The 12,725-nt window shown below is 39.8% G+C and overlaps 1 protein-coding gene across 1 annotated transcript in view; it reads right to left on the minus strand.

The window, feature by feature from the left end:
- Positions 1-12,725, minus strand: part of AKT3 (AKT serine/threonine kinase 3) — a 232,442-nt gene that overhangs the window by 41,252 nt on the left and 178,465 nt on the right. Inside the window, exons 9-10 of the mRNA XM_084828246.1 lie at positions 8,498-8,566; positions 6,278-6,400 (exon numbers count right to left, since the gene is read on the minus strand). Of these exons, the coding sequence (XP_084684372.1) occupies positions 6,278-6,400; positions 8,498-8,566 (192 nt within the window). The remainder of the gene's footprint in view (positions 1-6,277; positions 6,401-8,497; positions 8,567-12,725) is intronic.

Consider the following 12,725-nt stretch of genomic DNA (forward strand, 5'->3'; position numbering starts at 1 on the left):
GCGAACTAAAATGAACAAGCATGGGTGAATTTGATTCAGGTGACCATTATATCTACTACTGTGGGCAAGAATCCCTTAGAAGAAATGGAGTAGCACTCATAGTCAACAAAAGGGTGGGAAAAGCAGTACTGGGGTACAATCTTAAAAACGATAGAATGATCTCAGTACAAATCCAAGGCAAACCATTCAACATCACAGTAATTCAAGTCTATGCCCCAACCACTGATGCCGAAGAAGCTGAGGTTGATCGGTTCTATGAAGACATACAACACCTTCTAGAACTAACACCAAAAAAAGATGTCCTCTTCATCATAGGGGATTGGAATGCTAAAGTAGAAAGTCAAGAAATCCCTGGGGTAACAGGCAAGCATGGCCTTGATGTACAAAATGAGGCAGGACAAAGGCTAATCGAGTTTTGCCAAGAGAACATGCTGATCATAGCAAACACTCTTTTCCAACAGCACAAGAGGCGACTCTACACATGGACATCACCAGATGGTCAATATTGAAAGCAGATTCATTATGTTCTTTGCAGCCAAAGATGGAGAAGCTCTATATAGTCAGTAAAAACAAGACCTGGACCTGACTGTGGCTCAGATCATGAGCTTCTTTTTGCAAAATTTCGGCTTAAATTGAAGAACGTAGGGAAAACCACTAAACCATTCAGGTATGAGCTAAATCATATCCCTTATGAATATACAGTGGAGGTGAGGAATAGATTTCAGGGATTAGACCTGATAGACAGAGTGCCTGAGGAACTATGGACGGAGGTCCGTAACATTGTTCAGGAGGCAGCAACTCAATCCATCCCAAAGAAAAAGAATTGCAAAAAAGCCACGTGGCTGTCTCAGGAGGCTTTACAAGTAGCTGAGGAAAGAAGGGAAGCGAAACGCAAGGGAGAAAGGGGAAGATATACCCAACTGAATGCAGATTTCCAAAGAATAGCAAGGGGAGACAAGAAGGCCTTCTTAAATGAACAATGCAAAGAAATCGAAGAAAACAATAGAATGGGAAAGACTAGAGATCTCTTCAAGAAAATCGGAGATCTCAAGGGAAAGTTTTGTGCAAAGACGGGCATGATAAAGGACAAAGAAGGCAGGGACCTAACAGAAGCAGATGAGATTAAGAAGAGGTGGAAAGAATACACAGTAGAACTATACAGGAAAGATCTGAATGTCCCTGATAGCCATGATAGTGCAGTCACTGAACTTGAGCCAGACATCCAAGAGAGTGAAGTCAAGTGGGCCTTAGGAAGCATTACTAACAACAAAGCTAGCAGAGATGACAGTATTCCAGCTGAGCTATTTAAAATCCTAAAAGATGATGCTGTTAAAGTGCTGCACTCAAAATGCCAACAAATTTGGAACACTCAACAATGGCCACAAGACTGGAAAAGGTCAGTTTACATTCCAATTCCAAAGAAGAGCAATGCCAAAGAGTGTTCAAACTACAATTGCGCTCATTTCACATGCCAGCAAGGTTATGCTCAAAATCCTACAAGCTAGGCTTCAGCAGCATGTGAACCGAGAACTACCGGAAGTACAAGCTGAGTTTTGAAGAGGCAGAGGAGCTAGAGAGCAAATCGCCAACATTTGCTGGATCATGGAGAAAGCAAGAGAATTCCAGAAAAACGTCTATTTCTGCTTCATTGACTACACTAAAGCCTTTGATTGTTTGGATTACAACAAATTATGGCAAATTCTTAAAGAGATGGGAGTACCAGACCACTTTACCTGTCTCCTGAGAAACCTGTACGAGGGTCAAGAAGCAACACTAAGAACCGGACATGGAACAACTGATTGGTTCAAAATTGGGAAAGGAGTATGACAAGACTGCATATTGTCGCCCTGCTTATTTAACTTATATGCAGAGTACATCATGAGAAACACCAGGCTGGATGAATCACAGGTCGGAATTAAGATTGCCGGGAGAATTATCAACAACCTCAGATACGCAGACGATACCACCCTAATGGCAGAAAGCGAAGAGGATCTAAAGAGCCTCTTGTTGAGGGTGAAAGTGGAGAGTGCAAAAGCTGGTTTGAAACTCAACATTAAAAAAAACGAAGATCATGGCATCTGGCCCCATCACTTCCTGGCATAGAGAAGGGGAAGAAATGGAAGCAGTGACAGATTTTATTTTCTTGGGCTCCAAGATCACCACAGACGGTGACTGTAGCCATGAAATTAAAAGACGCTTGCTCCTTGGGAAGAAAGCTATGGCAAACCTAGACAGCATAGTAAGAAGCAGAGACATCACCTTGCTGACAAAGATTCGTATAATCAAAGCTATGGTTTTCCCAGTAGTAACGTATCGCTGTGAGAGCTGGAGTATAAGGAAGGCTGAGCGCCGAAGAATCGATGCTTTCGAACTGTGGTGCTGGAGAAGACTCTTACGAGTCCCCTGGACTGCAAGGAAGTCCAATCAGTCCATCCTAAAGGAAATCAACCCTGAGTGCTCATTGGAAGGATAGATCCTGAAGCTGAAGCTCAAATATTTTGGCCACCAAATCGAAGAGAAAAGTCACTGGAAAAGACCCTGATGCTGGGAAAGATTGAAGGCAAAAGGAGAAGGGGACGGCAGAGGATGAGATGGCTAAATAGCATCACCGATGCAATGAATATGGACTTGAGCACGCTCCGGGAGAGAGCGGAGGACAGGAAGGCCTGGCATGCTATGTTCCATGGGGTCACAAAGAGTCGGACACAACTGAACGACTGAACAACAAGAAGGAGGAACAGTTGAGTGAAGATTTTCCAAAAACAAATGCATGGATTTAGAACTTGCCATATCTAGGAGAAATTGTATGTTTCCTTATTTATATCTAAGCTCTTAGGAATTTTTAGAAGGAATTAAATAGTAAGAATGTGCACCTAGTTCATGAATAGCTAAGTTATTGAAGATCATTTCAAAATGAGGTAGTCTTCACAAAACAGTAAACGTATGCTCTGAATTCTGACCTTGCTACCATCTGAACCTCCTTGCTGTTCAGCTGGACAGTGTATACAGAGCTGGGTAAGTACTTGGATTTAGATAAAAGCTCTCCTATTAACCTATTAAGATCTTGACATCTTTAGTAATAAGATTTATAAATATTATTTCTTATTTTAAATTTTTAAATACGTTATGTTTTAACAGAAGAAGTATATGTTTAAAATAAAAGTAAAAATGGATTCAAAGATTTTCCTTTACTAATTCTTGTTAGTACAAAACCTGAACTGTCCACCAAAACTATTTTAGGTGTATGCTTTAATTGTCTTAAGGAGACAAAGGTGATTAAATGGTAGCATCTTACATACTGGAACTATAAATTGATAACACTAGCAAATACTAAATCCATAACAAGCACACATACTTATTTTTGAATCATTCTATGTTGCATGGTTGACTAAGAAGTATCCCTAATTTTTATGTATGTACATATTCTTATACTTATACTTACTTGTACTTAATTATTTATACTTATCAAGCTATCTGACAGTTTGTAGGACTTCAACAAGTCATTTGAACCTCCAGTGAAGGAGGACTGGACAAAAACTCAGATTCCATGGTTGAATGCTCAATTCTGCATTAAGAATTGAGGTCCAAGGAAAGAGACAGGTTCTTACCTGTAGCTTAGTTCTTCAAGTAGTCATCTGTGCAGTCACACTGATCAGTTTTCAGAACCTTCTAGAACTACGCAATGAAATATTTTGGTGGAAGGCCACTCCCAGCTAAGCGCACAGCTTAAAGGAGCATGGCTTCCAACTTCCTGTTCAGTTCCTAATGGACCGCCACAGCAAACAAGAAGGAAGCTCCACAGTGAGAGTGGGTCAGACCAGATACCTGCAGTCAGGAAGGAGGGTGAGTTATGTGACTGAATGGATGACTATGTGAAGAACTACAGTTACAGGTAAGCAACCCATCTTTCTTCTTCATGACATCTGTGCATTTCAACCTAAGGGAGAATAGCAAGTTATCTTATCTGGAGGTGGGGCAGGTGGCTTCATGCAACCACTGAACTCAACAAAGCTCTTCTGAAGGATGATTCTGCTTGAGTGCAAAACATCAAATGCACAATATCTAATGAACATCAAGGGCTGCAAACAGATGACAGCCTAGCACAATTCGGGAAGGAATGCCTTAAGGAATGCCATGGAACATGCTATAGACTTTGCTAAGTGAGGATGAACTCTGATCAGGATCAGCAGACTAGCTAGTTTATAACAGAGTTTGCAGGTGGATGACACCCAGCAAGAAAAGCATTGTATTGACACTAGCTGACCCCTCTTAGGGCAATCATAAGAAATAAAAGACAAGGCTCCAACTACCTCCTCTATCAACATAAATGACCAATGTTCTGCGCAATTCAGTGCATGCAGTGAGAGCTCCAAGGTCAACACAGGATTTGACTAAAACACTGGTAGAACATTCTCCAGGGTGGGCAGAATCATTGCATGGTCAGAAAAAAATGCCATAGTATTGTGACAGGCCTAGGAGCCTGTAGAGTAGCTAGAGCAGCTGAGATAATGGACTTAGAAGACAACATTGCAAAAGACAGAGCTGAGATTGAGCAGTCACAGGCATCAAAGGGTCATGAGCTTCTGCACCCAATGCAGAAAGTCCATGCTCCTATAATGATACCAGAAGGTGACTAGTCCTATTGTGGCTAGCCTGTCTTGTGACTTTTTCACAATGGGGCAAGGGTTGACCACATGCCCCTTGCCCAAGTAGAACAGGCAACAGTCATGGCCGTTTGATGGAGGAAACATGCTGCCACAGCCTGCACACTTTTTAAGCAGTGCTTGCTGTACCATTGGGCAGTGCTGAGAAGGCACTCACATGGCATAAAGATCACCAAAATGAAATAAAATGCAAAATGAGAGGGAGAAAGGGGGAGAGAGAGAGAGAGAGAGAGAGAGAGAGGACTGAAGATTGAGGAAAGGAAGAATGAAAGAAAAGGAGGAAAATGCAAGCACCTAGCTTTTCCACTGAGTTAATTTATCAGAAAGAAAATTCCGATGATGATACCACTGCAGGAGTAAAGAAAAAACTGAGCAAGGGGGCCACACCCTTTTGAGCAGGCACTCTGAGAGATGGGCAAGACCTCCCAACAAAACTGACTGGAAAGAGTTTGCACCAGTGACTTACCTCTTGAGTATATTCCCAGAAGGGATGTCTTACGAGCATACTCTCAGTGCAGGGCAGTGCTGGAGGAGGTCCTGCCAAGTCCTCAGCAGTTCCTCAGTTAACTTATTCATGCTGAACTCCTACTTTTTAATAGACTATGTCAGCGATTGACCTCTCTGAGCTGTTTCCTACAGCCAAATTCTCAAGTTGTCAGCTATTACATTCTCCAAATTGCCTCTGTATTAATTATTTAGACTGCCCAATAGCCAAAGTTCTGTGGGTGGTGTACAAATAGACTGAAAATGATTAATGACTTCAGCAACTGCCTATTCAAAAATACTTAGGAAGATAATTTAAAATAACACAAAAAACCTCTAAATGTAAAAACCTTGCATTAAACTGCCTTTCTCCTTCTCTGGCAAGTGTCTACCAACCACTGAGGATAGTTACTGAAAATAAACTCGGGTCAGAAGGGCCCCTCCCTATTTATATGGAGGCCAAGCCCACTGCTCCAAGAAGAGAGCCAATGCTTGCAGAATTTTCTACCTTATGTTGTGCCCATCATGCCAATCACTTGGCAAAACATACTGGCTTTTCTTAAGTATTCTTATAAGTAAAAGTAAAAATTCCCACTAGAAGGCACTGCACAGCTGCTCCTACAATTCCCTCTATTTCCCAACTTCAAAGGTGAGTATGGAGCCTCAAATAGCCAAAACAGCACCATCCCCACACAAGAGGGAGATATTAGCAGAGTTCAGGGAATGGCAAGGGTTGCAGAAGTAAAAAGAAAGAAAAGAAGAAAAAGAAAATGCCATTAACACATAAAAAGCCCAAGTTCCACTATTCTCACACTAATCACACATGTAATTTTTCTCCACTTATGGAGTTTAACATTTGGTAGTTGTGCTTTTAGATGTACTTAATGATGAAAGCATTATTGACATTTGCACATTTCCCTTTATTTGTGCAAAGAAGCCAACATTTTGCATCAGTATATAGAGATTACAGTATGAAACTGAATAGTCAGTCAACTTCAATCTACAGCAGTTTTTTTTTCTTCTCTACTACTTACTTTTCTCAAAATAATGTAACTTTATAATTACTTTGTGTTTTTCCCAATAGTCTTTTCAAAAACAACATTTTGATTACTTCTTCTTCTTTTTTTTACCTTGAGATCACGATACACAATCTTTCCAGAATGCAGATAGTCCAAAGCAGAAACAATTTCTGCACCATAGAAGCGTGTGCGATCCTCAGAGAACACCCGCTCTCTCGACAAATGGAAAAACAGCTGCAGGGTAAACAGCAGGGACAGGATTGCAATAATTACTGATTTAGTGGGGGAAATTAACACAAACATAAAACACCTCTCATCACCATATTGTGATGATAGATAGTGTACTCTCAGTGGACACTCAGCACTCTTAGACAGCAGCTGGCTTATCTTTTCCAGGTTTCCAAGGGGAAAAAACGAGCTGTTAAATCAGCATTTTAATCAATATACCAATCTTGTTTAAGGTATTCTGCTTGCTACCCATTTAACCTTCAGTTACCAGAGGGAAAAAAAGTGCACTATCATCATTCTGTACTTTTTTTTTCTTCCATCCCCTTCCTCAATTAAAAAAAACTTCTGTAAAGAAAACAACTGGAATTATTTAGTACATGCACACAAATGCAGGGACTATAGTATTTCACAGTTCATAAGTTATACCAGCTTATTTCTTGAGCATGGTCATAAAAATACACCTTGAGTATTCAGAAATCTTCTTTTATTTAAAAGGTAATGTGCTGTATAAATATCCATTTAAAAAACCCACCTCTTTGACCCTGGTTGGTAGTGAGGATAGTTTCCACCCTCACCCTTTCAATAAGGCTATGCTAATAGCAACCTGTCTTTTAAACAAGGGATTTCATACAATGACTTTCCCCAGCTGGACCTCCCCATCTATCCCCTCACATCAGATATCAGTTATTATACTAACAAATGTCAACCCGTCTCTTGCCCTACAGCAAGAATGTAAGATGCTCAAACAAAACCAGCTTTAGAGCTCCTTATGACCTGAGATGTGACCTGCTCCATTGACTGGGTTTTTAATAATGCATCCAGAGTCTATAATAAACCTCAACAGGCCACTTTTCTTCTGCCATTAAAATCTCAATCTTAATTTTAAAACCCTAATACATATCATCCATGTTTTTATATGAAACATGGATGATGTTGAAAAACTTATAATGGTGTCAAAAATTCAACAGATTACCTATCATCTACAAAAAGATTTAACAATAAAATTAATAGCATCAACACCAACTCATTTATTTATATTCTGTGGTGACTGAACCTGTGTTAGCATGCCATTTTACTTGATATAAATGCCACCCAGTTTGCTCATAATTATTGAGGTTTCAGTAACAATATTACTGCAACAATACTTAAAAGGAAATTTCCACCAAACCCTTTATAGTCTCAAATCTAAATCCTGTTTTCAACAGCTTCATAACCTGAATTTAACTAACCTGCTTTCCCAAAGTCTTCCGGTCAAAGGAAACTAGTTCAAAAACTTGTGTAGTATAACATCTGTACCACCATAAGCCCTGTCTTAAATTAACCAGAGTTAGCAAAATGATTCCACTATCTTCTATTGCAGAGAGCCAAAAGGATTGATGAGTATGGAAGGAAGAACCAGATACTGCAAATTAGACTGAAATTTGCAACTTTTCCAAGATGAAGAGTTTCACATTCTGACAATCACACTCTGCAACTACTCTTTCTAGTATAAACAACTAAAAACCATATTTCCTCACACATCAAATCATTATTTTAATAGAAACATCTATGCCAAAAGTGGCAATAAAATTATCTGCGGGATTTGAGGAAAATGAAAAATTAAAGTTCGGCAAAACAATTTAAATGAAGAAGTGATATTTTAAGATTTCCATATATAGTCTTCAGTATACCAATAATTTTGAGACTTGGCCATTGAGATGAAGAGGGAAGTTTTACGACTGCATTTTTGCCACGTAGTGATAACTTAAGGTAGAATAGAAAATTTACTTTAAAAACAATCTCAGAACAATAGTCTGATCCAGACTCTCCCTGTGTCCATGTCCATATAACCTTGTTGCACATTCAGCTCTCAGGGAAGACTGCTGATAGGGGAGGGGGGTCCACTAGTAGGGTGTTCCTGCATGTTAAGAAGTGCACATGGGTGGAGATGACAAGTAATAGTAGATACACCCTTATAAATGAAATAATGTTAAGGTGGCTTTAATTATAGCAAAAGAATATGTGACAAGGGAAAATAGAGCTCTGCATTGCCATCTTAATCAGAACAGCAGAACGTAAGGTAGAACAATAACACCACCACTAGTTCCTCATTGTCTGACTTACCTCTCCTCCATTGACATACTCCATCACAAAACACAAACGGTCCTTGGTCTGGAATGAATATTTCAAAGACTTAAAGAAAAAGAAAAACAATTGCAGTGATGGAATCTTCCAAAAATGAGGACAAAGGCAACACTGAGATGCATCTTTCTATTTTAAACCAAGTGCAGTGCAATCCTAAATACTTCTATTCAGAAATAAGCCCCATTGAGTTCATGCCCAGGTAAATGTGTATAGGACTGTAGCCTAAAGTTCATGAAAGCATAATCTCATTTCAGAGTAAGGGGAGTTCAATTAGAAAGCAACTAATGGCCAAAACATATGTACGTTACTAAATACCTTACCTGAAGAGATCCACCAGACCACTTCTCTTCTGGTGTTTATGTGGGCACTTGAGCCATCTGTTAGCATATTTAACATGTGCATGGTGTGCATGCTACAATAAATATCCAAAATTTAATGAATGTTAGCATGCACATGTGATAATCACAGAAAAAATACATGCATGTTTGAATTCTGAGAGTTACATCAGTGAATATTTACAACTGCCTAAATATGATTGTTAGCATTCACAGGTATATGTGAATATCAATATTTGCCAAATTTTCACATTTATTTGTTATTTTATTTTGAGATCTGTACATCTTATTCTATTATTTATATTCAAAGTGCCTTACAATTTGGTTAAAAATCCCATCATAAAACACAATCATCCCCAAAATAAATAACATCTCAGAGTTAAAATACAGGGAACTCTAACACAATAACAGTTTCAAAAGCAGCAACGGTCTAATGCACCAACTATCAAAACTCAAGGCCTGCTAAAACAGATGGCTCAAGTGCCCACATAAACACCAGAAGAGAAGTGGTCTGGTGGATCTCTTCAGGTAGGTATTTAGTAACGTACATATGTTTTGGGGTACAAAGACAACAGGTTTTACACTACAAATTCACAAACTCCCTTATGGCTTGGTGTAATGTAAATAACTGAGACTGAAACAAATTGATGTATCATGCAAAATACAGTTTTATAGAGTAAAAGCAACATATTCATGGAAAGATGCCTTACAATCTTGTCTGATCTTGGAAGCTAAGCAGGGTCAGCCCTAGTTAGTACTTGGATGGGAGACCGCCTGGGAATCAGGCTTCCTGCACTGAGCAGGGGGTTGGACGCGATGGTCTTGTAGGCCCCTTCCAACCCTATGATTCTATGATCTATGATCCATGACCTACCCTTTAAAATGTTTAAAGAAGGGATGAAAAAATTGGCACATTCTAAATGCTGTTTCATAATATGTGAATTATGTGTATATTGTGTATATTGTATACAATAATAATATTATGTTTGATGAAGAATTGATATCATAAAAGATCAAACAGCAGTAACCACAACATATATCAAAATCTAAACAAGGGGCCCATTGCTGCTTCCATCTCCATTTTAAAAAAACCTGTCACAGTTTATGAAGTTGATAAGAGCTGATGTCCTCCATCTGTTTAGTCCAGCACCATCATGTAGACATTAACATTGGCAATTGGCAAGCCCACAAAACATAGCTGCTGATACAAATACCTCAGGACCAAAAATGTCCTGGATCTTGGCAACAGTTGTATTTACCAGAGGAACTGACATCAACAAGGCAAATCATCAGGCTCCAGATTACTTTCAGGTTACAATTATTAGAGCCCTGTAAATGTTCAGTTTACACATATATAGCTGCTGGAATACCGGTTGGGATTACTTGGGTATATTACCATTTGTAACTTGTAGAAACACTTTATAGATGCTAAAGTCACTACCTTTAGAGAACAATAAAATGGAATTATTTCAAAGATTTATTTTTGATATGTTTGTACCAGATGAATTTCACTTTTTCGCTCTGCCTGGTATTTTCCCTACATAAATGCTTCCAACATTTATTTCCAGTACTGGTAAATCTGGAAACCACATTCATATCAGCTAAGAATTATGTCATTTTTGAAGAATCACCAGTTTTCCAATACTGCAGGTACAAAAGGTACCAGAAACAAAACAGGCACTTAGGCACCTGCACAATACTGCAGATACAACAGGCACACTTTTTATAAAGTTCACAGAAAGATGGTTCTGGCTATATCACCTCCTTCTATTCTCTCCTCAAAACCAAAACAAAAGGTAAATAAGAACATAAGAACAGCCATGCTGGATCAGACCCAGGGTCCATCTAGTCCAGCATTCTGTTCACACAGTGGCCAACCAGCTGTTGACCAGGAACCCACAAGCAGGGTATGAGCGCAACAGCACCCTCCCACCCATGTTCCCCAGCAAATGGTATACATAGCCTCATTGCCTCGGGTTCTGGAGGTAGCACATAGCCATCTAGACTAGTAGCCATTGATAGCCTTCTCCTCCAGGGATTTGTCTAACCCCCTTTTATTTATTTTATTTATTTATTACATTTATATCCTGCCTTTTTTCTTACTTAAGGAACCCAAGGCTGGGTACATAATCCTCTTCCTCCTATCTGTTTTATCATCACAACAACAACCCTGTGAGGTAGGTTAGGCTGAAATTCTGTGACTGGCCCGAAGTCACCCAGTGAGGTTCCATGGCCAAGCAGAGACTAGAAACTGGATCTCCTGACTCCCAGTCCAACACTCTAACCACTACACCACATCTTGTGGCAGTGAATGCCATAGTTTAACTATGTGCTGTGTGAATCTCCCACCAATCAGCTTAATGGGATGACCCCAGGTTCTAGTATTATGAGAGAGAAAGAAAAATGTCTCCATATCCACATTCTCCATACCGTGCATAATTTTGTAGACTGCTATCATGTACCCCTTACCCACCCTTTTTCCAAGCTAAACAATCCCAGCTGTTGGAACCTTCCCTCATAGGGGTGTTGCTCTCCCCCTTGATCATTTTAATTGCCCCTTTCTGCCCTTTTTTCAGCTCTACAGTATCTTTTTTTAGGTGCAGTGACCAGACCTGTACAGGGTATTCTAAGTGTGGTCACACCATATATTTGTATAAAGGCAGTATGATATTGGCAGCTTTATTCTCAATTCCTTTCCTAATTATGCCTAACATGGAGTTTGCCTATTTTAGAGAGGCCATACACTGGGATGACATTTTCATCGAGCTGTCCACCACAACCCCAAGGTGTCTTTCTTGGTCGGTCACCGTTAGCTCAGATCCCATCAGGTTGGGATTTTTTGCCCCAACATGCATCACTTCACTTTACATTTGCTTACATTGAACCCTATTTGCCATTTAGATGCCCATTCTCCCAGTTTGGAGAGATCCTTTTCGAGCTCTTCACAATCCCATTTTGTTTTAGCCACCCTAAATAATCTGGTGTCATCAGCAAACTTGGCTGCTTCATTGCTCACGCCTTATTCCAGATCATTTATGAAGAAGATGAAAGGCATTGGTCCCAATACAAACCCCTGTGGGTCCCCACTATTGACTTCCCTTCATTGGGAAATTTACCATTTATTCCTACTCTCTGCTTTCTGTTCTTTAACCAGTTACTGATCCATAAGAGGACCTGTCCTCTTATTCCATGACTGCTAAGTGTGCTCAGGAGTCTTTGGTGTGGGACTTTGGTGTTACATTGGCCAACTTCCAGTCCTCTGGTACAGAGGCTGATTTTAAGGACGTGTTGCATATTTTGGTTAGAAGATCAGCAATTGCATATTTGAGTTCTTTAAGAACTCGAGGATGGATACCATCTGGGCCTGGTGATTTATTAACTTGCAATTTCTAAATGAAGTTGAGAACTTCATCTTTTGATGCCACTATTTGCTTCAGTTCCTCAGTCTCCCTTCCTGAAAACATCAGTTCAGGCACAGGTATCCGTCCTATATCTTCTGTAGTGAAGACAGAATAAGGAGTGTCAGACAAGATATAGTCTTATCCCACAATATTTACTCCTTCCTCCTTGTAGTATGAAGACAGATTTCTGATCTTACATAAAGATCTGAATAAAGACATGAGTCTCCAGAATTTTCTGTAGTTTTCTGAAGACAGTTGAAACAAAAAGTTGAAGAGATGAACCATGTGTCAATAACTCATGTTGTTTAGTCGTGAAGTCGTGTCCGTCTCTTCATGACCCCATGGACCATAGCACGCCGGGCCTTCCTGTCCTCCGCTCTCTCCCGGAGTGTGCTCAAGTTCATATTCATTGCATCGGTGATGTTGTCTAGCCATCTCATCCTCTGCCGTCCCCTTCTCCTTTTGCCTTCA

Source organism: Heloderma suspectum, chromosome 1 (genome assembly GCF_057233095.1).
Source record: "Heloderma suspectum isolate Gila_16-S chromosome 1, 16-S_ref, whole genome shotgun sequence".
NCBI classification, from domain to species: Eukaryota; Metazoa; Chordata; class Lepidosauria; order Squamata; family Helodermatidae; genus Heloderma; species Heloderma suspectum.